The sequence below is a fragment of the Neophocaena asiaeorientalis genome, unplaced genomic scaffold (assembly GCF_003031525.2).
Source record: "Neophocaena asiaeorientalis asiaeorientalis breed wild unplaced genomic scaffold, Neophocaena_asiaeorientalis_V1.1 scaffold249, whole genome shotgun sequence".
NCBI classification, from domain to species: Eukaryota; Metazoa; Chordata; class Mammalia; order Artiodactyla; family Phocoenidae; genus Neophocaena; species Neophocaena asiaeorientalis.
In genome coordinates this window covers 8163590-8190742 of record NW_020172625.1, presented here as the reverse complement: position 1 = coordinate 8190742, position 27153 = coordinate 8163590, and the positions used below count along the sequence as shown (strand labels likewise).

General features: G+C 36.7%; 1 protein-coding gene across 1 annotated transcript in view; it reads left to right on the top strand.

Annotated features, from left to right (window-relative positions):
- CUNH9orf85 (chromosome unknown C9orf85 homolog) overlaps nucleotides 1-27153 on the top strand; it is a 58532-nt gene that overhangs the window by 4599 nt on the left and 26780 nt on the right. Inside the window, exon 2 of the mRNA XM_024738972.1 lies at nucleotides 23639-23745. Within this exon, the coding sequence (XP_024594740.1) occupies nucleotides 23639-23745 (107 nt within the window). The remainder of the gene's footprint in view (nucleotides 1-23638; nucleotides 23746-27153) is intronic.

Here is a 27153-nt window from a genome sequence, read left to right as displayed (position 1 = left end):
TAATAGAAGCAATGTGATACCAGATTAGGGTTGGAACAGAGATGAGCTTTATTGACACTACCCCTAAACACTACCTGTTTGAAATGTTCGGGGGAAAGAGTCTCTTCTCATAAAGTGTGGCCCCCTGGAGTGTCACATATCACAGATATGGGCTGGTTGGAGCAGGTCCCATCTAATCAGCCAGGGCTCTGGAGCAGGGGTGGGGCTCCTCACTCATTTTGTGTGAAAGCAGATGCTAATTCCGTCAAGACCCTCAGCTCCTAGTTTAGGCAGAAAGCTGTCTTAAGTTTAAGGTGATATGATTACATTTATACAGCAGAACAGGATTCTGTGTTTACAAGCACCTTTATTCACAATAGCCAAAAAAACAAAACAAAACAAAAAACAAACAACCCCCCACAAATATCCTTCAACAAGAGAATAGATAAACAGATTGTGTCAATCATATAATGAAATACTCTGCTATTTTAAAAAAAAAGCTACTGATACATGCAAGCATGTAGGTAAATCTCAAAAATACTGTGTGGAAGGAAAGAAGTCAGGTGTTTCTCACATCTATAGAAATCTGAACAGTAGTTGCCTTGGGTGGTGGGGGAATTGACTGGAAGGGGTTCAGGACAACTTTCTGGAGTGACGGAAACATGAAGGTCACAAGCATTTATTGAAACTCATTGAATTGAGCATTTAAGGTCTGTGTATGACACTGATATAAATTTTACCTCAATTATAAACAGATATGACAGCAGAATGACTGATTAACTACTCAGATGTCATGAAGTTCTGTTTTTGTTGTTTGCTTTTTGTTTGGGGAAGTTGTAGAAATACTACCTATTATCAGTATGTTTTAAAAAGAAAACTATTTTTTTAACTTCTCCAGAAAGAAAACAAATGACAGGTTGACATTCTGTCATATTGAATATGTTAGCTAACCATAAGTCAAATTAATTCTAAGTTGTCTTCTAATATTTTCCCATTTTTTAAGCTTTTATCTACAAACTCCAGTCATGACCCTTAAGTTAAATATTGTCTCTCTGTAAGAGAAATACAGACGGTTGTTACAAAGTGGATCTTGGGAACTCCTTGGTGGTCCAGTGGTTAGGACTCTGCTTTCACCGCTGAGGGCGTGGGTTCGATCCCTGGTTAGGGAACTAAGATACCACAAGCCACGTGGTGTGGCAAAAGATAAAAAACAAACAAAAAACAAAAACAAAGTGGATCTTGTTCATAAGATTACTGAGCCTGGGGCTTCCCTGGTGGCGCAGTGGTTGAGAGTCCGCCTGCCGATGCAGGGGACACGGGTTTGTGTCCCGCTCCGGGAGGATCCCACATGCTGCGAAGCGGCTGGGCCCGTGAGCCATGGCCGCTGAGCCCGCGCGTCTGGAGCCTGTGCTCCGCAACGGGAGAGGCCACAACAGTGAGAGGCCCATGTAGAAAAAAAAAAAAAAAAAAAAAATTACTGAGCCTGGATTTTATTTTTCCTAGATTGACTCCAGGATAGAGTCATAATAATTTAGTTGGCCATGATGCCTGGCACTGTAAGATGAATGAATAAAACCTTGCTATGGAAAAGATACTATTGGTAAGGCTCATTTTGTTCAGGTAGCTTGGAATCAAGTCATATGGGATCTTTGTCCTATCTCCTCTAGCCCAAAGATGTTGTAATTTAGGAAATGGTCTCAGATTGGTTTAGGTTATCTCTGATGTGAGTAATTTTGGTATGAGTTATGAAGTGCCAGTCATGGGAATAAGTGTTATTTCTTAATGGATTTCAACAATTAAGTTTTAAATGAGTGAGTAGCCATTAAACAAATCTGCAGCTGGGCAGAAATAGATTCCACTGTAGTTTCAAGGTAACCATCTTTGGCATTCCGGAGATCACCTGGGACCCCCTTTGATCTTTTTTCCAGATTGGGAAGTGCTTTGATATATTTCACCAAGGCTGTCTATTACATGGATTGAAATTAAATGTATCCTCCCCGCAATTGACTTATTAAATTCAACATACTTTTTCAGTTGACAAGGTGATTTAATCTATGGTGTGCTGGGCATTATGATACATAAGAGTATTGTACTAAATAAAAGTCATAGTGCTAGTGAATATTCACTGTTTTGAATGTTTTGAAGTATAGTATTCCCTATCTTTTACACAAAATAATCTCATCCATGTTTTGGGATATTTCATTATACCTACATTCCCAAGGTGCTTCCACTTGAAGCCAATAAATTGATTTTGCATGTTTCTTATTTTTGATGCCTGCTACAGTTGTTTTTTTGTACATCAACCATATGTTGTAGACATTTCATTTTATGGACAATGAATGACAACTGAAATTAATTTGTCTTGATTTGGTCTATGTGTTAAGGAATACTACCGTACTCACTGTTGGATTATAAAATTTTATAATTACATTGTCAACACTTGTTTCTACATAAAGTTAAATACTACCCTGTTAGAAATAAAGTATTCTCAGAATTCTTCATCTAGGTAAATTAGTTCACCTAAGAGAGAGAAAGTTGTAATGTATATTAACTCTTCCCCAAATGGGTCATTTTCCGTTTGGAGAAACACTGTGTAGTACGGGGTGGCGCAGTTGGACAAGAAACCTCAGGGATGACAGTTACAGACTGCTGCGGCATTTGTTATTTTAAGCTATAGGACTCTCCACACCTGCACAAGTGTTATTGTGAGGTCACAGGCAGGTGTACAGAGAATTGTGTTTGTCCTCAGAGCAACCCTGCTGCCCGCTCACTCCAGCCTAATTGTTATTGATCTTTTTCTCACCATTGACTTTTGTGAAAGGAAGAAATGAAATGAGAAAAGGGGATAAACGGATAGCTAACATGCCTAAGATTCCTTTCTGAGATTTTCCTTATCACTCCAGGCCAAATAGCACTTAAATATACTGAATGAATTGAATAAACGTTCCTCTTCTGAACTTGTCTATGTATGCAAGGCCCTCTACATGCAGGTGATTATCATTAGGATTCTTTAGTTGCTAACTTAAGCAAAAAGGGAATTTATTGTAAAGATACTGAACTGCTCTCATGAAGCTTAGAAAAGGTGTTTGTTAATTTGTTTCGGTTGCATTTTTAGTGTCGAGGATTCCCAAGTTGGCCATTTTTGCTGGGAAATTTTATACTCATTTGCTTTATGTAGATCCTAATTGATACAATCCTTGAACTTTTCAATGTCCCCTCCCCTAACCCTTCCAATTTGCCTCCTGGAACTGATAGTTTACTATCATCAAACAGACATAGTGTTGAAAATAAAATTTCGTTCACTTTCTTGCCCTGACTATTCTTGGGAACTCTGTTTCCCTATAGTCTTTAAGTAATGATGTTTTTTTCACCCCACATCTTCACCCCTCATTTAGAACCCTTTCTCCCATTTGTTGCTTCAGTCCATTTTTTCCTTGCTCAGAACCCCAGCTCTTCTGAAATGCATGCCATCAGACTATTTTCCCCTCCAGATCCATCCTTACCTCCTCGTTAGTACCCGGCTCACTGCTTTTCCACAGTTTTCCTGTCATTAGACTTAGTGATTGCTACAGCCACATGGATAATCAAACATCTGATCTCACAGCTTTTAGATCCCCCCACCTCAGAAATCTATTCCCATGGTCAAATGTTAAACCTCATTGCTGGTAACTGCTCCTCTTATAAACTTAAAACAAGGAAACAAACAAAAAGAACAACAAAAAAACCCACTGTCTACTTACATGGCTTCCTTATTCCTCAAATAATTTTTTTTAACTCCACTGGGTGCTCATGTGCATTAAGTTTTCCACTTTCCACTGCACCTCATTCATGTCCTTTTTTCCCTCATCTAGCTTGGAGACCATGTTCTATCAGTACAACTGGTCTTTTGCATGTGCTTCAAATCCCTTATCCTTCTTTCCTTCTGTGGTACTTACCTGACAGAATCCTAACCTTGCTTAGATCCAGCTTTCTATCCACCATCATATCTACCAAACTACCTGCATCTGTACCCATTGTAAGGTCGGATCTTAACAAACGGCACCGCAAAACAGAGGAAAGCTTCCAGTGAGCTTTATTAGGGAGCGCTCCCGGGTGAGGTTCACTGGTCCGAGAGAAAGGGGCCAGAGAAGTCGCACCCGGGCGAGGGTTGGGCAAGATTTTATAGGGGAAGAAGGGAAAGGGGTGTGGTGAATCTGGGAGGGCGCAGGGTATTCCTTATTTGGTGGTCTTTTCGGGTATCCTAGGGGACCGTTAGTCCCAGCCCTCGAAAGGCGGGAAGACTGGGCAGGGTGCAAAGTCCGCAGGTCAGTTTCTGGAACTGGGTGGTCCGGAATGTCTCCAGGGCAGTTTCTGGAACTGGGTGGTCCGGAGAATTTCGGTCTGATGAAACCTGTGAATCTGATTGTGTTCCCCTGCCTCGGGCCAGTTGGCCTTACACCCATACACTCTCCTTCCTGTTACAGTGGATGAAGTGCCTGTCTCTGCCTAAGACTGGTCCCTTTCCTTGCACCCTAGAGCTCATTTCTTCTTGCCTACCTTAGGACTTAAAGACTTAAGACTTCTCAGTTGTCCATGTTCTGTTGCATCATCAATCTTTCCATCTGTAATGGGTTATTTCAATTAAAAAAAAATCCTCCTTAGATAAAACCCATGTTCTTTTCTGGCCCCACCGTACTTCTTCCTTCTTTATAGAAAAGCTCCTGGATCTCCCATTTCTTTACCTCCCATTTTGTTCTATCCCTATTTAAATAATTTTTGTACATACCATTCCACTAAAAGCACCCTTGTCAAGGTCATCGATCTCTGTGTTGCCAAATCTTTGTTAATGCTCAGTACTCATCTCACTCAGTTGATCAGCAGCATTTGCCTCTCCAGCACTGTCTTGAAATAATTTTTTTCATTCAGCTCAGTCCATGACTTTAAATACCATCTTTATGATGATACCTTCCAAATCTGGAACTCCAGGCCAACCTCTCTCCTAAGCTGCAAAGTTGTATATTTAACTACCTACTTGACCTCTATTCTTAAATATCAAAAAGGTTTCTTAAGCTTAACATGGCAAAGAAAGAACTCTTAATTTTTCTTTCAAACCTTTTCCTCCTCCTGTGCTTCCCAACTCTGTAAACAGCTCCACTATTTACCCAGTTCCTCAAACCAAAATGTAAGAATTACCCTTGATTCTTGGCCTTTTCTCACATTCTGTGTTTCAGTTTGTCAGCAAGACTGTCAACTGTTAAATTATCTTAATTTTCATAACCTCATTATTTTGGTAGTCGGCTTTTTGTTAGAAGACTATGGTTGACTGAGATCTTTTTACCAAAAAGGATAGTCGAATAGGTTGATCTCAAGCTGTGAATTAGAATTCCAAAACTGTAGCTTTAGGCCATCATTCCTATACATAGATGTGGTCTGTTTTGTTTTGGTTTTGATCCGGTTATTTTGAAGAATAAAAATATTTTGAAGTGCATTCATTGGGTAGGAAAAACTTTTTTTGTCAGTTTTTGTCAGATTTCAGATTTGGATTTTTGGCCACAGATATCAAGCTCTTATTCAAGACAGTGGCAGCATGGTGTGGTAGAAAGACATTGATCTTGGAGTGAAAAGGTCTAGGTCAAATTCTCTAGTATGTACTGGCTCTGTGATCTTAGATAAATTTCTTACCTAATCAAGATCTTAGTGGGTTTAGCTATATTGTGAAAGTTAAGTAAGGTTTATGAAAATGCTCACATGGTACCTGGCATGCAGTGTTAAGTATTCTGTAAATGCTGGTCCATTCCTTCATCTTACTAAGACGTTCATCATGCTTGTACTACGCCCTCAGTAATGCCCTTCCTGGTTAATCCCACTGGAATGTCTCACTCCTTCCCTGTGGCATTTATTGCTCTCACCACACATACAGTGCATGTCTTATTAGTTATTAGTATATATGTCTTGGCTTCTTTCTCTTTCTCTTACGCATACATACACAAATGCCATCTACCTCTGGCGGGAGGGGCTCAAGCATTTTTTTTTAACTACTCATGGTGTACTACGTAAAATGTAGCAGCAGTTCAGTGCTCTGGAATGAAGGAATGCAAATCAAGTAGTTCTTATTGACATTGTACAATTGATTGTTGGTCTCTGTTAATTCATCTGTCTTTATTGACATAGCATCTGTCTTATTGTTATGTAGCAAGCATTTGCAAAAGATGAGTATGTTATGAATCCTTCATTCAGGAATCTCAGACTAGTAACTACTCTAAAAAGTGAAAAAAGGTAAATATGGAGCATTTTCATTTATTAAACTTTTGTTGAAGTATAACATACAACATATAGAAAGTGCAAAAATCATAATAGAGTTCAATGAAGTTTCACAAACTGAACCCAGTCAACTCAGATCAAGAGAATGTCACTGACCTCTCCTATTCACCACCACTCTCTCCTCTAATAACCATTATCTTGATGAATATGAAGTATTTTTAAATAACCTTAAAGTCACGGCTTTTGGAGTCAAAGGAGAGAGAGTTATAGGTGCCTGGATGACCAGCCTTTCTTTACAGAAATAGTATTAGTGGATGTAGGCAAGCATCCTGATGGATCATCTTAACTGCTTAAATGTACAACACGACTTGATATAATCCTTCTTTGGGATGAAAGAAATTGGTGCGATTTGATTTTCCAAGTGATTGATTTGATCCCTGTAGGATTTTTGACTCCTAAAACTATCAAGAGTAAATTTGAACTTTCCTTTAGCTTTGGAGTTGATTATTTCAACCACAGTCCTAAATGTCTTCCAATTTATCTACTTATGAGGTTGAAATACATTTTCAGAACTTTATGGTGCATATTTTCTTAGATATTTTATCAAGTTCATTTCTAATTGGAATAGTTAGATTTATATTCTAAAGTTAATGTAATTATTCAAATTGTCCTTACGGAACGGAGTTGTATGACACATTTTCTTTTTTGTTTTTGCTTTGGCAGAGTTATATGTTATTAACAAAGAAGTATTTCTTCTTGTAGGTGATAGAAGTATACATGTATAATAATTTTCAGTGATGGCCCATCAGCATTAGAATTCTGTTGTAGCTTTATATTAATTGCACCTGGTTTTGAAGGCCGTTTACAACATGCATATGAAATACCAAGCTAAATTAGGGATTATTTTAAATGCTTTGTTGTTCTGTAAAGATTTATATATTATTAAATGCTCAGCCCTGTCTTACCAGGTGGCTGACTTGTTTGTTTTGAAATTACTCATGTCCCTGAAGCCATCAAATTGAATAATATACTTGACATCATAGTATATACTTGTATTTGTGAATGTTCTATATACCATCATTAGCCCTTATCACAAGACATTATAGTGATATGATATCATGTTTCCTGTAAACGTGAATGCTTGTAGGACATAATGCTAGATCTAAGTTTTAATAAAGTTAGAATAGTCATATGGGATAAGCTGTCATTTATCATCCATATGAAAGAATATTATGGTTACTTTTACATATGTGATGCTGTTGCTCTAATTTAAACTCCTTATTATCGATCCATGGATGGTTCTTTGACCCTCATACGATGATTTCGTTGGCTGTTCCCTGGTATATTTAAATAAAAATCCTGGTTTATCTTGGTAGTTAACACTCATCTTAGGGATTCTCTAGAGACACCTTTATTAATGCCTACTTTTTGCTACCCAGTAAGAAAAAATCAGTCAAATTTTACTAAGGCTTCTTTTTTTTTAAAATCATTTCCTACAATTATTATTATTATTTAATATAAATTTATTTATTTATGGCTGTGTTGGGTCTTCATTGCTGCGCGCAAGCTTTCTCTGGTTGCAGCAAGCAGGGGCTAATCTTTGTTGCAGTGCGTGGGCATCTCATTGCGTTGGCTTCTATTGTTGCGGAGCACAGGCTCTAGGCGCGTGGGCTTAAGTAGTTGCGGCACGCCGGCTGAGTAGCTGTGGCTGGCGGGCCCTAGAGCGCAGGCTCAGTAGTTGTGGCGCATGGGCTTAGTTGCTCCGCGGCATGCGGGATCTTCCCGGAGAAGAACTCGAACTCGTGTCTCCTTCATTGGCAGGTGGATTCTTAACCACTGTGCCACCAGGAAGTCCCCATCATTAAAGTTTTAAAGTCTAAGTGCCCATTATTTAGTGCCTGTGCTAAGCAATAAGGAGATGAAAATAAGACCTTGTTCTGGCCTTCATGGTGTTTTAGTATAGCTGGGGAGTTAAGACCAGTGTACAAGAAGTAATAGTGAGCAAACTAGAAATTTTATTGACACCTTCAGGAAAGGCCGAAAAATATGGGCTGTGTGACCATCTGTACATAGTCTCTCCTGCTTCTACTTGTGGATAAATCCCACTTCTGGTTTTAACACTTGACTGGTAGAAGTACAAAGAAGGTATGAAAGAAGATGAATTGCTGCTGTTTTAAATTAAACCCGTGTGTCACGTTAGGCTTTGATCTGCAACCTTTTAAGGACTTATTTTACAAGATTAACAACGGTCTTTGAAAACATAAGATGTCTTCCCCATTCTGTGACACCTTTGCAAATTTGTCATTGAGTAGTAGAGATAGATAACTCCCTCTCTTTGTCCCATTGGGTTGGGACTTGCAGTTTTTAAATCTGCGAGGCTACCAGTCAGCCTTGAATCTCCAGTGACTCCCCTACCCCTCAATCCAAATCCTTCCAAAAGCCCAGTTTGAAGAAGCTAACAGTTAATCTATCGTTTTAAACACTATTTTAATTCGTAACAATACTATTGCTTACTATTCAGATTTCCTTCATGCCCATTACTTTTGTCTCAACTAGATGTGAAGCACTGTGAGGAAAGAACTGTATATTGTAAATCTTCTGAATCCTTGCGATGCCTAGCATAGTACTGAGTACACACTAGCTTGTACTTTTTTCGAATTGTTCCTGTAGACAGCAGAGAGATGGTCACGGTACATGGTGTACTTACTTCTAACCTGTGATACATTTTATAATTTGACTGTTGGAAGGAGTCCTAAACTGGGAGTCAGGGCAAAGCAGGAGTAGACTCTTCAGATTCCTTCCTGTGTGGCTACTGAGTCACTCTCTGTAACCATGGGTAAGTTATATCAATTCTCTACAAATTAGAATAACAATAAATAACAATACTACTTTCTTCCTTCCACACAGGGCTGATGTGAGAATAAAATAAGAACTATAGGACAACTTCAGATTTTAAAAAAACTATGGAAATAAAACGTAGTAGTGTTTTGTTACAGGTGATTTGCATCCTTCACTTCAGAACACACCTTAATTTTATCCCTTAGTTTTTTTATATTCTTGTCATCAAAAATATCTTTCTTTTTTAAGAATGAGAAAATGCTCTCAACTGAAGTTAGGTAAGTCACATGTGAATACTGCGCTCTAGACTAAACGAATCATGGCACAAACCTAATTTTTTGTGACTTGACTCCTCAATCAACTGTCAGCATGTACAGGCTATTCTTATGATATAGTAATGTGACCAGAACAAGGCAACTGTCTTTGAAGAAATTAACTAGCTTCAGTATGGCAAGTGTCCTTGTATACCTGTACCCAAGTAAATGACATACAATGCTGATTTATTTTAAAAGATAAAATCATTTGGTTTGTGGACATTGCCAATTATTATGCTTGGAAGAGTTAAATCCATAAATTCCTAAAATATGCTATTAGAAGGAAATGAATATCATTGTTCTTTTTTGTTTAATACATGCTAAACAATGGTTGGTCAGTAGTTTGTCTCTTAAGATCACTAACTTGGGGCATACCATACTGGTTGGACAGGATCTCAAATTGTGACTAACTTTTAATGAGTGCTTATAAAAACACGTGTAGCCTCATGACACTACATAATTGCTGCTTGAGTAGGGCTTTTGGCATTCCAATTGGATTGTACATAGTTGGCCTATGTAGCTCACTACTTTAGTTTACACTTTATTTTTTAGGTGTCAGTGTGTTGAAAATCTGTGAAGAACATGGTAGAAAATTAAATCCTCCTCTTTTAGAACATTGCTTAGCAAATGTAATATTTTCTTTCTTAAATGAATTTTTCTAACTTTCGAATTTTGTTTTGTGCCTTTTAAGCAAATAACATATAATACTGCTAAGTTACCTTAGGAACAAGCCAGCAGGTTTGGCCCTATTTGCAAAACAATTAATATACCAGTGTTAGAATTTGAGTCAAAACATAGGACAAAAACATAGAATTTTACTCTGCAAAATTTTGTGCTTTTCTTTTTTCCTTTACTATTTAGAAAACCTTGAAAGCTATAGGGGAACACTTTCTACTTGTAACTTTAATAGAATGCCCTAAACTAAAAGGCATCTTTTTATGGGTTCTGCCTCTGCTGTCCTGATTAATTGTGTGACCTCAGGCAAATCTCTTAATTCTCTGAGCCTCAGGTTTCTCATCTGCAAAATGAAGATAATTATGCCTGCCCCTAGCCACAGGAATGTGGCTAAGAATAGCAGCAGGGAGAATTTTTATAAAGGATTAGGCATGTGGTTTATAGATTTATGATAGCAGTCTTTTACATAAAAATTATTTAGTTTGCTATTATTTTTATAGTGAAAACCAAAAAGACCTGTTTTATAATAAACCGTGTAAATAAATAACCTTTCCCTAAGCATGCTTTTGTCTAGACACCTGATCAAAGAAAGTACAGACATGTCCCATAGATATGAAATCACTCAAGGACTTGCATAAGCAAAAGAACATTGACCAGAACTGTAAACAACCGAGCAGGGAGTTAAATGATAAGTACAGTAGAAGATTTCTCGAGAAGCTAGAAATACATGTATTTAGCTCTATCTCCTCTAGTTTTGATAGACATCCTCTGTTGGAAAAGAATGTATCAGGACCTCTCTTCCCTGTGCTTCCCCCAAATACTCATTAACTCTCCTGTTAATTAAGTTGTACTATTTTCTGTATTTGATGATGAGAGTAACATGGGGTTGTGAACAGTAGAGGGAGAAACAAAGGTTGAGAATCACTGATCTGGAAATTACCCAGATTTCCTAGCATGTTCCTAATCTTAGATTCCATAGCTAATTGAGATTTGGTCTGACGTTTGACCTTTTAACTAAGGCAGGGTTAAAACATAGGGAAGAGTGAAGAAGTAATTTCCCAGCTTTCAGAGTGTTTAGATTTGGCCTAAATTCCAGGAATAGGAATAAAGGCTATAAACTATTTCTATAAATTCTATTTTTCCTGACCATGAGAAAGTCAGAGTAGAAAACAGATGGTTTCTATACAGTGCAATACCACTGTGAACCATGTCTGAATTAAGGGACTTTAGACATACAGACTGAGAATCTAGGATTAATTACATTTAGGGGTGATACCTTTTGATATTAAACTTTGGAAAAGCTTCTTAAGTAATAGCTCTTCTGGACTCTTGACCTATGTCTCTAACATAGGTTTTCCTGTCAGTTCTGAGGTTATTCTGGGCAACACTGTACGTTTCCACAAACACTGTATGTTTCAAAGATTTCTCTAAGTTACTCGATTGGAAATCAAAGTGCATCTTCCCAAGTAATGATGCTTTCAATGGGGAAACTAGAAATCAGACTGAGATTTAGTTTCTTTTTCTTTTAAATTTATTTATTTATTATTTTTGGCTGTGATGGATCTTCGTTGCTGCACGCGGGCTTTCTCTAGTTGTGGCAAGCAGGGGCTACTCTTTGTTGCGGTGCGCGGGCCTCTCATTATGTTGGCTTCTCTTGTTGTGGAGCACGGGCTCTAGAGTGCGGGGGCTTCAGTAGATGCGGCACGTGGGTTCAGTAGTTGTGGCTCATGGGCTCTAGAGCACAGGCTCAGTAGTTGTGGCACACGGGCTTAGTTGCTTTGCGGCGTGTGGGATCTTCCCGGACCAGGGTTTGAACCCGTGTCCCCTGCATTGGTAGGCAGATTCTTAACCACTGTGCCACCAGGGAAGCCCTGAGATTTAGTTTCTAAAAGAGAGACAGTATGGAATGGTGGGGCAAAATATGGAATTTGGAGTCAACATGCTCTTGAGCCCTGGTTGTATGACTTTGTAGTTGTGTGATTGTAGGCAGATTGTTAAACCTGTCTGGATTTGTTCCTTCATCTGTAAAATAGGAATAATACTATTTATCCCTAAGATAGGCATGAGGAAATGATATGATTAACTGTGAATATTGATTTTTAAGATGATACTATATAAATGTCATTATTATCATTACCATTATTGTTATTATTTCTTCTCACACTAACCAGTGGTGTTTCAACTACAGTAATCAACTTTCTAAGGAAAAGTGTATCACCTCCTTGGTAGACATCTAAGTTGAAGGAGAGACAAAGACAGAGAGAGAGTGGGCAGGTGAGTGAGTGAGTTGATGACTAAATATTGAGGAATGTATAATTTTAAGGGGTAATCAGAGGAAGAAGTATTAGCAAAGGATCTTAAGAAGGAGCAAATGGAGTTTGGGGTACAATCCTACATTGTAAGGCGGGTCTTTTTTCAGGAACGACACAGATTATTCCTAGCTAAAATCATTGATATTTTGACCATTTACAGCAAAATTTTGAGGGAGAAAAAACTTACTTCCCGTAAAACTGCTCTGACAATAATGCTATTTCCTCTTAGAGAAGTTATTCTTGGGTTATTTATTTACTAAAAACGTCCCATAGTTAATAATGAAGATGGCTTAAATATAATTGAAAGCACATTATCTTAAAATACTAAGTTCCCAATGTTTTAATTGTTGTAAGGCAAAATTTCTCTTGTCCTCAGGAGATTATTCTATGTTCTGCTTATAATTTGTTCTTAGCGTTGCATTTTGGGTCCTTCTATGGAAGTATTTTTTAACATTCATAACATGTCCTCCTGAACTGTTCCTTTTAGAACAAGATGGAGAGAATTAAAAATCTTCATACCAGAGTGCTCTTTGTTCCAACTGACCACACCTTTTAAAGATGTGATTGGTTTATCAGTGCAGTGATTTGGTTGTTAGAATCCTTCAGAAATATTTGCTTGTTAAAATTTACAGCGCCAATTTATTTTAATTTTTCCTTAAAAGTAAATGAGTGAAATATACTTTGGAAAAAAAATTGCTTTCTTAATAGGTTTTGCTACTGCCAGAAGATATTGCAACAGCATGTTTCTGCCTGTAGGCAGGTGTGGCTTCTTTTAAGTGTCTGTCTGCATTCAGCTTGTCAGTGAAAATCTGAGTAGTTTGCATGGCTGCTGAAATAAATCAGTAGGTAGTTTGTACATAGACCCTCTCTGTATAATTGCAACTGACAATAGCTCTACCCACTTTTTGAGAGAATAGTCCTCTGTTTAGGATGATCAGAACCCATTTTATATTCAGTCTTTGGATGAAAATGCAATTGTTTATTTTTGCAGATGTCGTTTGTTAAACATTTCAGCAGTAAAAAAAAAAAGTGGGAGAGGGAATCCAATATTATTTCGTGACTAGAAAAGCTAGTATTGTAAATATGTTGAACAGGAGGAGAATTTTGAGTATTTCTAGTATATATTTTCACTTTCCTCTGCTTGGTATTGGTGTTTTAAGGACTTAAGATGAATACAGAGTGAATGAGAGGAAGATGGACAAGACTTCAGGGAGTAAAATTAATTATTTTAACTTACAGTAGAAAGATACCTCATTTTATGCCTTAGGTATCTTTTAATTAGAATTTTATATAGTGAAAAATCAAACATTGGTAACTGAAATGTTTATGTATTTGATGTATGTCAAGTATTTTAGAACACTAAGGTAATATTTCGCTTATAAATGTTGAGAGCTAATTTCTAATTAGCTACATTAAACCAATGTAGTTTCCTAAAAAGAAGTAAGTGTATAGTAACTTTGGTCTTCTATTTATCCTTAAATGACAATAAAACCAATTTTATTAGGAGAACTCACTTCAAAAGTATTTCTGGTCTATTTATATAACTAGCTTATTTTGTGAAATAAAAAAATACATAAAAATAGTAAGACTCAGTAACTTATCCAAATAAGGTATTTCTGAGAGTAATAGACATTCAGACTATTACTTCTTATTCCATTAAAAAAGAGTTTGTACGTTTGAAAGTTTTAAGAGACTAGAACTCAGTATTAATATTCTGGATCATGTAATAGTGGTGTTCTATCTATAGTAATTGTGATATTGTTGATTATAGCAAGAATGCTTTTTTTTTTTGCGGGGGGGTGGGGCTGTCCTGAGAGGCTTGCGGGATCTTAGTTCCTTGACCAGGGATTGAACCTGCGCCCTTGGCAGTGAAAGATCCGAGTCCTAACCACTGGACCGCCAGGGAATTCCCAGCAAGAATGATTTTTAATTCCCTTTTTGAAAAGGAAAGTGTCTTCTATTCTTTTTAACTTTTTAACTGCCAGGATAAAAAAACAAAGCAAATTTTTGTAGACAATATTAGGAAACATTTGCTTTAAGGTCCAAATAATTATGTACTTGATTTAAGAAAGGGACAGTTATTCTTTACGATGAGTTTTTACTTCTGATAAAATTCCTGTTATTTTTACTCTTTTGTTGAAATGAGATAAGAACTTGTTTTGTGTAAATGAGAATTTGCATGTTCATTAAAAGTTTTCTGATATTTATAACATAGTACATTTAAAAATATACGTATTCAGTCAGAAGTTGGAAACAAGCAAACTCTCAGAGAATAGGTTAAGTAAATGAAAGTATTACTCTGAGAGAATATAATACAGCCAATGAAAACATGTTTTTAAAGTATATACTCTTATGAAAAAAATTGATAAGTTATAAAGCAATGCATACATTAAAAAGTGCAAATTTCTATAAATATATATGCTTGAAATGCTGGAAAGTATAGAATCTCTGAGTGATAAGACTTGTCTTTTTCTCTTTATCTGTATTTTTATAAAAATTTCTACAATGTGAATATTTATATATAAGTGCTCATATTGTTTTAAATCTATGAAATTGATCAGTAAAGTTATTTTTCATTTACAAAAGTAATAAATTCTTGTCATAAGAAAATTATACAATATAGTATACCATTGTTAATACACAGTGGGAAAAAAAAAGCATTAAAAGGAAAGAACTAGTTGTAAAACCAAATGAGGTGGTAGGAGATGAACAAAATTTACAGACTACTGGACAGAATACAAAAGAGATTTCTATTGAAGCTTGAACTCTGTTTTTTCCCCTTCCCTGTACATATTTATTGAATGATAAATTTGATTTCCTGAAGTGTTATATAATATGATAAACCAAAGGCTAGCTATAAGAAATTGAACTCCATCTAGTTAGGATAAACTTTTTCTTGGTTTGTAACCAAAAACACACTTTTAACGTATAAATGTACTTTTAAACGTTTAAAAATAAGGACTTGAGCTTATTCTACAAGACTTTTAATATTCTAGTGTTCTTCTAAGATATATAAAATCTTTACTTCTATTTTAAGTCCTTTTAACCCTTTTATATGAATCCTCTAGCAGCTGAACTAAACACCAAAACCAGAGACGTTATTAAAACAAATGAACAGGGCTTCCCTGGTGGCGCAGTGGTTGAGAGTCCGCCTGCCGATGCAGAGGACGCGGGTTCGTGCCCCGGTCCGGGAAGATCCCATGTGCAGCGGAGCGGCTGGGCCCGTGAGCCGTGGCCGCTGAGCCTGCGCGTCCGGAGCCTGTGCTCAGCAATGGGGGAGGTCACAGCAGTGAGAGGCCCACGTAACGCAAAACACAACAACAACAAAAAAAAACAAATGAACAAATAACTATGGACCAATAGCCCTCATTGAACATAAACACAAAAATCTTCAGTGAAATATTAGCATATTGTATTCACCAATAAGAAGGATAATATACCTCAGACAAATGAGGTTTATCCCAGGAATGCAATGGTGATGGATTGGAATAGTCAGTATTGTTAAGATGTCAGTTCTCCCTCAAATTTATTTATAGTTTCAATGTAATCCTAATTGCAATCATAGCAGGCTTTTTTTAAAACAATTTTTTAACATGTTTATTATAGTATAATTGCTTTACAATGGTATGTCAGTTTCTGCTTTATAACAAAGTGAATCAGTTATACATATACATATGTCCCCATATCTCTTCCATCTTGCATCTCCTTCCCTCCCACCCTCCCTATCCCACCCCTCTAGGTGGCCACAAAGCACTGAGCTGATCTCCCTGTGCTATGAGGCTGCTTCCCACTAGCTATCTATTTTATGTTTCGTAATATATATATGTCCATGCCACTCTCTCACTTTGTCCCAGCTTACCCTTCCCCCTCCCCGTATCCTCAAGTCCATTCTCTAGTAGGTCCACAGCAGGCTTTTTTTTATTACAATTAAGAAATTGATCCTAAAATGTATACAGAAAAGCAGAGGAACTAGAATAGCCAAAACAATTTTGAAAGAGAACAGATTTGGAGGAGACACAGTACTGACTTCAAGACCTTAAAGCTCCAGTAATCAAGACAGGGTGATACTGAAGAAAGAGTAGACACAGATTAATGTGATGGAATATTGAGTCCAAAATAGACTCACACATACTTAACTTTTGACAAAGATACAAACACAATTCAGTGATGCTAGAACTTGGATGCCCATAGATAATTTATAAATTTATTTATTTATTTACTTATTTTTGGCTGCATTGGGTCTTCGTTGCTGCGCACGGGCTTTCTCTAGTTAAGGGGGCTACTCTTCTTTGCGGTGTGCGGGCTTCTCATTGCGGTGGCTTCTCTTGTTGCGGAGCATGGGCTCTAGGTGCACGGGCTTCAGTAGTTGTGGCTAGCGGGCTCCAGAGCACAGGCTTAGTAGTTGTGGCGCACAGGCTTAGTTGCTCTGCGGCATGTGGGATTTTCCTGGACCAGGGATTGAGCCTATGGTCCCTGCATTGGCAGGCGTATTCTTAACCACTGCACCACCAGGAAGTCCCGCCCATAGATAATTTAAAAAGAACCCCCTACCAGTATTTTGCACCATGTACAAAAATGAGCTCAAAATAGATCATAGACTAAATGTAAGGCCTAAAATTACTGAACTTCCAGAAGAAAACGTAGGTAAAAATCATGATTCTTCAAAGACTTCTTAGATTTGACACTAAAAGCATGGTCTGTAAAAGAAAAAATCGAAACATTGTTCTTTGAAATTTAAAACATTTTATCTTAGAAAAACTCTGTTAAGATAATGAAAATAAAAGCACAGATTGGGGGCTTCCCTGGTGGTGCAGTGATTGAGAGTCCACCTGCCGATGCAGGGGACACGGGTTAATGCCCTGGTCCGGGAAGATCCCACATGCCGCAGAGCGGCTGGGCCCGTGAGCCATGGCTGCTGAGCCTGCGCGTGTATATTTGCAAAGTATGTATCAGTAAAGGCCAGGTATCTAGAATATATACAGAACCTCACATCAAAATAATGAGAAAACAAAACAGTACAATTAAAAGAAAAAAAACGGCAAAAGATTTGAACAGACACTTCACTAAAGAAAATACATGATAGCGTGTAAGTGCATGAAAAGACATTCAACATTATCAGTTATTAAGGAGATGCAAATTAAAAGCATAAATAGATAATTCTATCCACCTATTCAAATGGCTAAAATAAAAAAATATTTACAATTTCAAGCACTGGAAAGGTTGTGGAAAAACTGGATCTTCATGCATGGCTAGTGGAAATGAAAAATGGTATAGCCACTTTGAAAAATTGTTAGTTTCTTACAAAGTTAAGCATAAAATTATCATACAACCCAACAATACCATTCTTAGATAGTAAATCAAGAGAAATAAAAACATTTCCACACAGAAATTTGTATGTAAATATTCATTAGCACCCCAAACTAGAAGCAACTCAAAATGTCCTTCAAGGGCTTCCCTGGTGGCACAGTGGTTGAGAGTCCGCCTGCTGATGCAGGGGACACGGGTTCGTGCCCCAGACCGGGAAGATCCCACATATCGCGGAGCGGCTGGGCCCGTGAGCCATGGCCACTGAGCCTGCGTGTCAGGAGCCTGTGCTCCGCAACGGGAGAGGCCACAGCAGTGAGAGGCCCGCGTTCCAAAAAAAAAAAAAAAAAAAAAATGTCCTTCAAATGGTGAATGAATAAACATTATAGCACATCTATGCAATGGAATACCATTCACCAATAAAAAGGAATGAGCTCCTCAAATAGTTATATACTTGATCATTTCATTTATATGACATTCTGGAAAAGGCAACACTATAGGAGCAGACTGAAAATTAGTGTTGTCTGGGGGTTGACAACAAAGGGGCATGAGGGAACTTTTTAGAAGGATGGAAATGTTCTATATTTTGATTGTCAGATTCATGGAACTATACACCTAAATTGGGTGAATTTTACTCTATATGTATTATACCTCAAAACTGACTTAAGCTGTCAACCTTTTTTAAAAAAAATTAATTAATGTAGAAAGAATGATAGAGTTAGCATTTAAAATGATTGATTCATACAAAGAACCTTGAATGGATGCTAAAACCATGAAGCGAAATGTTATTGTGGAACAGCATATTGACATGACCCCTATACATTATTGCTAATCTTTGTAATTTGAAGAGATCTGGACAGTCACTACCTTAACCAAGTGATCAGTCAAATTTCTCATCATTGACTAGGTAAGAACTGGACATCTTGTGCCTCCTGACTTGGAGTAATATGGAGTACATAGCAGCAGCACAAATGAACTATTCTTGTCAAAAAAATCTTAAACCTGGATCTAATCAAGGCTTTAAACCTAACTTCCACCTTGCAGAACTATAGGACATAAAGCAATGAGTTAAATTACACCAAGAGAAAACAATCTTACAAATACAGAATGTGGAATATTCTCAAAGACAACTTGCCGGGTATTTTCAAAAACATCAGTATATATGTATAACTGATTCACTTTGCTGTATACCTGAAATTAACACAACATTGTAAATCAACAATACTCCAATAAAAATTTTTAAAAAAATAATTGAAAAAAAATCAGTGTAATAGAGGGTAAAAGAGGAAAACCCTTCTAGATCAAAAGAGAGATAACAAACTGAACTTGAATACTGATTTGGGGGGGCAGGGGAGCAGTTGAGGACATTTCAGTGTAGACGGGCTACATTCAATGATATTAGAGAATTATTTTTCATTTTTCTGAGGTGTGGTAATGGTATTGTGGTTAAGTAGGAGAAAGTCTATTTCCAGGATATGTGTGATTGACAGGTGAAGTGTCTCCATGTTTGCAACTTATTTTAAGTGTACACACACATAAAATGTTAACAGTTGTCTCTAGATAGTGTATATGGCTATCCGTTAGTATTATTGTTTTAACTTTTTTCTGCATGTTTGAATTTTTCGTAACAGAGGTGAATGTTTTTAGAACTCATTTGGGAGAAAGTATTTATTGAAGATGGCCTTATGATTTGCAGTGCATTTCTATAGATCTTATGAATATCAGGCCTCTGTATCTACTTTGCACACCCGAAAATAACTTTTTTACTACATTGTGTTTGGCATGCTATAACACCTGCCTACTTTGAGAACTAGGGTAGAAAACAGCTCTGTGAAATACTTTGAATTGTAAGGATTTTTTTTTTTTTTTTTGTGGTACGCGGGCCTCTCACTGTTGTGGCCTCTCCCGTCGCGGAGCACAGGCTCCAGACGCGCAGGCTCAGGGGCCATGGCTCACGGGCCCAGCAGCTCCGCGGCATGTGGGATCTTCCCGGACCGGGGCACAAACCTGCGTCCCCTGCATTGGCAGGCGGACTCTCAACCACTGCGCCACCAGGGAAGCCCTGTAAGGATGTTTTTGAGAGCATTGTTTACTGTATTATATGGTGTCCTTTTTGGGAAAATGAAACTTCGGGTTTCAATGACAAGAATAGTTGTGCTGCTTCTGAGAAACTGGATTTTTGGCATGTTACAGACATTGAATCAGGTAGGTGAGCAGAGCTCATGTTTTTTTGACTGCTAGAAAACTCACATCTCACTTGTGGCCGATTTCTAGCAAGTGCACTTCCCAGCTGTACTCCTGACTGCTTTGTAATTTTCGCTACCAACTCTCATTATTCCCTCAATCTGACTCCCTCATCTATTTTTGGTTGTATTTATTTTATAAGATACTTTATGCCCAACAATCTTCTAGCCATATTAAAAGGATTTAAAATAATACAGTTTATGATTTGAAAGTTACAACCTAAAATACAGATTTTCACATTATTATTATTAGTCATATAATATCTTACTCCTAAATTCAGAGATCCTTTATCCTCTAACCAAATTTAGAATAAAGGAGTGTTACTAGAAAAATTTAAAATATATACTTTTAAATATAGTTAAAATATAAAATTCCTATTTTCTGAAATAACACTGTTGTAGCTATATTGGCAGCAAATACCTTATTTTGGTGTAAGGCAGGGGAGAGAACAAGGCCATTCCATTCCATTCCATGGAAATTAAGCTGCCATTAGAATTGGCATTTTTCTTGAGAATTTGATTTTTTTTTTCCATTAATGAAGGGAAGTAAAATATGCCATTGTTTTACCTTTAGCATTTCTGAAAGAATTTTGATGTACAGAAAATCCTAATGAAAGATTATATTAGTTGCTCTTGAATGTTATTCAGATTCTTGCCCCCCAACACAGTAGTGCCTTCCTTCTGTTAAATGATACTTTATATTTTATAAAATATTTTTCAGCATCAGCATATTGATACAGATGTTATATTTACAATTTGCTCTTGCTGCCTTCTTGGGGTTGTAGTCCTCACCCAGTTTTCTTTTGGGGATTGCTGTATTATTTTACCACTGATGCATTGTGGGATAACAACGTTTAACAGGGATAACAGCACTTACTATAAAATGTGTTGTATGAATTAATAATGGCTTAGACAGTTTTTAAGACTATGTGTATGTGAAGTAGGAGTGTCTTCTGATACATCTTAAGTCTATTCTAATTTTTAAAAGAAGGATTCATTGATAAAGAAGGTTTTCTTTTTTTAGCTAAGATTCTTAAGTCCAGTGGAATCTTCCACTGATGATTTTTTTCCTTTAGATATCTGGATAGTAGCTTGTTAAACTAAATGATCTTTAAAGGCTTTTGTACTTGTAAAACTAAGTTTTGATTTTATATTTGAACATGCTTAAATCTTAACCTTAAATAACCTATTATCTTCTACCATGAGGGGACATGCTAAAATTAACTGCCAAAACAGGGTTGGTTGTAAACATAGGTGTAAGGTAAGATTGCCATCTCCTTTGCTCCAGGCAAAGTGATTCCTAGAACTAGGATTTGGCTTTCTTTGCTCAGTTGTCTGGAATTCACTTTTTCTAGTTTGCCAAAAGACAGTAAAACAAGGTACACAGTTTTCTTTCTGCAATTATTTTTAAGTGAAAGTACTGTTCATTCTCATTCATTCATTTATTTTCTCATTCATTTCTTAACACATGAAAATCAAGTTTAATTTTGTAGTAGTGCCTGCTGGTCATGTGGATGCTGTACAACGTCTCCATTTACACTGCTTCACACATCACATACAGGACAAGTTCCCACAGAGACCTGTTTTCTACTCTCGATCCACCCTAAAGAAACCAGTTTCCAAACTATGCACAGCTTTGTAAATCAAGATGAAATGGTCGGAAATTGGAACAGAAACAAGCAAAAAACCAAATAATCCTTCCTAGTTAACAAGTAGCGTGTGTTGTATATAATAAAATTGCAGGTAACAAAATGGTGTGCATTCTAAGAACATTCTAATTTGAAAGTTTATATCCCATTCATATTATAATCATAGATCAAGTCATTAATTTGTTTCTATTATTGTTAGAGTTAGGAAGATATAAGCAATGCTTTCGGTAAGATATTCTAGGCAACAGAGGGCAGTGAGAATCAAAGATGAAATGTGAACTTTAGTTCTGGATATTTCTTAGCAAGCCCTGTATGCAATAACTAAGTGCCAAGGTTGATAAGAAGAGGACTTTGGTGTTAGGCACAGATTTCCTTCTTTCTGGCAACAGTCAGTGGACCACAGAAAAGAGGGAATATAGTGGCATGCAGAATTTATCTTCCCAGGGACTCTCCTTCTAGGTCAGGAAGAAAAGAATCCCCACACACAATTCATAAGTAATAGAATATGTTTTTCACCACAGCGTTAAATTCACACATAATGTATTCACAGCTTAATTTATGGTTTTTGAAAATACCCTCGAAATATCTCTTTGAATAAACATTTTGTCATTATTTTACCTTCTTGTTTAGAACTTTAAAGAATATCAAATGCTGTTTAGAAGTTTTGTTTTCTTTCAGATGATTTCTAAATATTGTGATTTTAACTCAGTATCAAATAACCTTCCAAAGAATCTGCATCTTTTGGGATGCTTTCTTTTTCTCCTTTTGAGAAATTAAAAAAGGAAACAAAGGAAGCGAACTTAAAATGTCCTTTCTTCATTATTCCAACAATAGGCAAAGACCAGGCTTCCACAAACAAAGTAAGTTAGAGAATTCCCAGAGTGCTTAGTGAAAATATATAGTCTAGGTCCTGAGTCAAATAAATGTGTTATAAAATATAAAGCGGTTGTGAGAACACATGACACATTTAAAAATTTCCCTTCCTCATTTCCCAACACATTTTGAGACTAATATTATAATAAAAATGTTTATTTTCTTCATAAAGCCCCTTTTCTACCACAGTCACATGCACATATTTATTTTCTGTTTTGAAGAAACCAGGTTAGCAAGGTAACTTTTCTAAGACATCTTTACATGAGAATACAAAAGGTTTAAATTGAATAAATACCTTCTTGCTTCCAGCTGCTTCTCCCTGGCTCTCCTTTCTCAAGTTTCTTAGTCTCTGCTGTCCCCTGCAGACTAACAGTTCAGGACTGTCTAATTTCTCAGTTTAATTTCTCATTTCTCAGTGGTAAGATTTGAATTGTCAAAACAGTAGTCTTAAAATATGAATTAGACTTTCTTTTTTATTACTACCTTTTTTTGAGATATAACGTACATACAGTAAAATGCATATATCTTAACTATACAGTTTGAGTTGTAAAATAAATATGCATCAGAATCAATGGGGATGTGCTTAAAATACTCCTTCCAGGAAATTAAAAAGCTCCCTAGATGATTCTGAGCTACAGGCAGTTAAGGATCTTTGCCTTTGTAAAGAGCCAAATTGATAATGTACATAAAAATACATAGTATACCATAAAATGTTAACCCAGGTTGAAGTTAGGTTGCTATTTAAAAAAACACTTAGGCCTTCTCTAGTGGTGCAGTGGTTAAGAATCCGCCTGCCAATGCAGGGGACATGGGTTTGAGCCTTGGTCTGGGAAGATCCCACATGCCATGAAGCAACTAAGCCCACGTGCCACAACTACTGAGGCTGTGCTCTAGAGCCCGCGAGCTGCAACTACTGAGCCCGCGTGCCACAGCTGCTGAAACCCACACGCCTAAAGCCCGTGCTCTGCAACAAGAGTAGCCACCGCAATGAGAAGCCCGTGCACCACAACAAGGAGTGGCCCCCATTCACTGCAACTAGAGAAAGGCCGCGCAGCAACGAAGATCCAACGCGGCCAAAAGTACATAAATTTATAAAAATAAATAAATAAAATTAAAATTAAAAGAACCTTAAATTTCTCATGTACCTTTTGGGGTTTGTAATGCTGGCTCACAAGTGAAATTCTCAATTTATTTTTCTGTTTCTTTTTAAGAAAATTAATGCAAAACTTCATGATGGAGTATGTCAGCGTTGTAAAGAAGTTCTTGAGTGGCGTGTAAAATACAGCAAGTACAAACCCTTATCAAAGCCTAAAAAATGGTAAGTTAAGTTTCTTAATTACCTCACCAGTACTATCAGTATCATAGTATATGACTTCATTCCCTGATTTTCAAAATCGTGTCCAGATAAATATTAAGGTGAATAGAGAAAAAATTTCCATTCCCTGTAGAATAGAATTTCATCTTACATGCTGAATCCTAGCTTGTGAAGGCAAATAGATCGAAAGGGTGGATTCACCATTCCCCTCTCCCCATTCTCCCCTAAATAAATAATGCACCATTTTTATAGCATCTCGTTCATAAAATGAGACTAGGCTTAAGGCAGAGAAGGGAAAGTTTGTTTTGCAAAATTCTATCTCCCACTGATGAGATAATAATATTTACTATTTAATTTACTAAATTAAATAATATTTTTTACCAAAGGGGGTCTTAAAAAGGGTCTGACCTTTTAATTTGACCCATGAAGATTACTGAAATGCCTTAGATTGAGTATCATAAATAAATCACTAGATTGATAATTTATAATTTCATTCCTTTGAAGTTTTGGGTCTACATGAAAAGACACTGGACTGTTTCTCACCTCTCTCTCCTTTACCCTTCCTCTGTAATTTTGGCATTCTGTTTAATCAGCTTTATGTACATGCTGGTGCAGCTCCCTTACATTCTTTGGCTCAGCTGAGTAAGGGCCATATTGGAGGGTAATTGCTGCCTAAAAGAGAAAACTGATTATTTTACATATAAAAATTAGCATTAATATGTACAATATTATTTTTACAATTATGAGTTTTAATTTGGTAGTCTATATAGTAGCTATTTAGAATACATTTGTTCATTGTTGCTTAATTTTACTTTTAGCTATTCAGTAGTAGCAACTTCCTTATATGTATTCCCTCTCCCTTTTTGGGAGGAAATTTTAATTAAAGTTTGGACGTCTGTCTAAATAATAAATATGGGGCTTCCCTGGTGGCGCAGTGGTTGAGAGTCCGCCTGCCGATGCAGGGGATGCGGGTTCGTGCCCCAGTCCGGGAAGATCCCACATGCAACGGAGCAGCTGGGCCCTTGAGCCATGGCCACTGAGCCTGCGCGTCTGGAGCCTGTGTTCCACAACGGGAGAGGCCACAGCAGTGAGAGGCCTGCGTACCACAAAAAATAATAATAATAATAACAATAATAATAAATGAATATGATATAACCTTTGCTGTTTATTTCTATTGAAAAATTATGTCAGCTTTTTTGTGGATCTTTAACTCAAGCTATGGGGTAATTTGTTTATTTGAGAATTTTAACAGCTTTGAATGTTTGGGCATTTTAGTTTGCTTAAGATGCTTCTTTTTAATGCTGAAAGGTTAAAAACCTCAAGTAAAGATAGACTAACTTCAGCTTTTTATTTCTGTATTGCTTTTTCAGAGCAAATTTTTAGTATTTATTACAGGTACAGCTGACCCCCTTTTAAATAGCTATATAAGTTTCTGTCTCCTGTCTTCCAGTCTTTTCTTTGTATTCTCTAGCATTTCCTCCCCAAAGAAAACACTTATAATGAAAATTTTAAAGTTTTATGCTCATTGGCCCAAATTAGCAGTAGGGAAATTTGGCAACTGTTTGTACTGTTCAGTGCTGGATTTCCATGAATGGATTAACTCTGTTTCCTACCACAGAAATTAGATGCTGATTCACTATAAACTGTGTAGTTTTAGTTAATAGGCCTAATACAAGATTTGTAGTTTTTTGAGTATTTTCAACAGGTCTTTCTTTTTATAAAGGTATTTTGAGATTTCATCACCAGTCTCCATTTTTCTCTTGGTAGTGCTAGTTCCTAAAAGAATTTTTATAGGTAGTAAATATTTATGTAGCTGTAGAGTTTTAGTAGATTCATGATATAACAAAGGAAATAATTTAAAAACATTTGTGCCTTATCCATTATCTGCATTTTAATCTCTTATCTTTAATTTGTGCTGCATCCTTTATGTTTATCTTCATTGAATGTGCCAGTATATAAAAGATCATATCAATTATTATACATTTTCCAGATGCTGTGATTTGCTATAGAATTTCCTTTTTTTTTTAAAGTTTTTATTGAATTTGTTACAATGTTGCTTCTGCTTTATGTTTTGGTTTTTTGGCCCCAAAGCGTGTGGGATCTTAGCTCCCCAACCAGGGATCAAACCCACACACCCCACGTTGGAAGGCAAAGTCTTAACCACTGGACCGCCAGGGAAGTCCCATGCCATAGAATTTCTGAACTTAGTTATTTTAGACAGCTCTTGAATTTTTATTCTTTTTGTGTATTACTTATGGCCTTAATATTTTTATGGCTCCAGAAGAACTTGTATACTATAATTCCTAGAAGAACAGATATTTTATTCAGATAGAAAGACTCCATTAAAAACAAAAGGAAACAGTAACAAATCTTATGTTTAGTTCCAGAAAACTTGTAACACAACAACCTAAGAATGGTTGAATGTGGACACACGGACCCAAAGGTCAGCAACTCTGTCCTGTCTTGGAGTCATTGAAGTCCTTGGAGTCAGGGAAGCTCATGGTGATGTTGCCAGTACCCGGTAGTATGTGACTCAGAGGTCTTCGAAATGAGAGCTAGAAGAGGACCTCAGGAGCTGCTGTTCTATATCACCCTGAAGCAGATGAGGTTAGCCATAGAATAGCTCCCACTGAATGCAAAATGAAGGAAATATATTATACAAATACCGAAGTACAGGTAACAAGACGTTAAAGCCTAAAGGAAGATCTCTAGTAATAAAGAAGCCCAAGCTAATACAAAAATGGTAGCTTATGAGAGACTAAGAAACTACTAGTTAAAACAAGTCTGAACACATTATTTAGGAGGTCAACTTGCCTGGCCTAGAATATCATGAATTTCAGGCTATGTTAGAATTTTAGATTACATTAGGCATTTTAGAAAGCCTAGCTTTCAAACTCCAAACCAAGATTGAGTGTTATAGAAAGCATAAATCACCTATGTACACTTTGCTGTCTCTGCATATCAAAACTTGACCAGTACTATAAGGTTTTTAAATCCATTGGTGAACAGTGCTTAAAGTAGCGTAACTTGTTTTGAAATTTTAAATGTTTTGTTCAAGCTAATCACTTATAAATTAAATTTGTCCTTTGTTAGGATTTGTATAAGTAGTTTACTTTGACACTAGATGTGTCTTTTGTGTAGATTCATTTTCCAGCACCCTGAATATTACTTTTGGTTAAAATGCTGAGCATTGTTTCATTTGTCTGTCTCATGCCACAAATTATGTAACCAAATGATGTACATAAAGAAAAGTTCAGCAGAACATAAAATGGAGGAGGAGGTACTGTTTATAAGTGACATTTCTTTTGGAATGAGATAATATTCTGAATATTGGGAAAATTAATGCCTTTTCTCCCATTTGTTTGGCGTGTGAATCACCAAAAACCACACACATCTAGCAAATTTCCATTG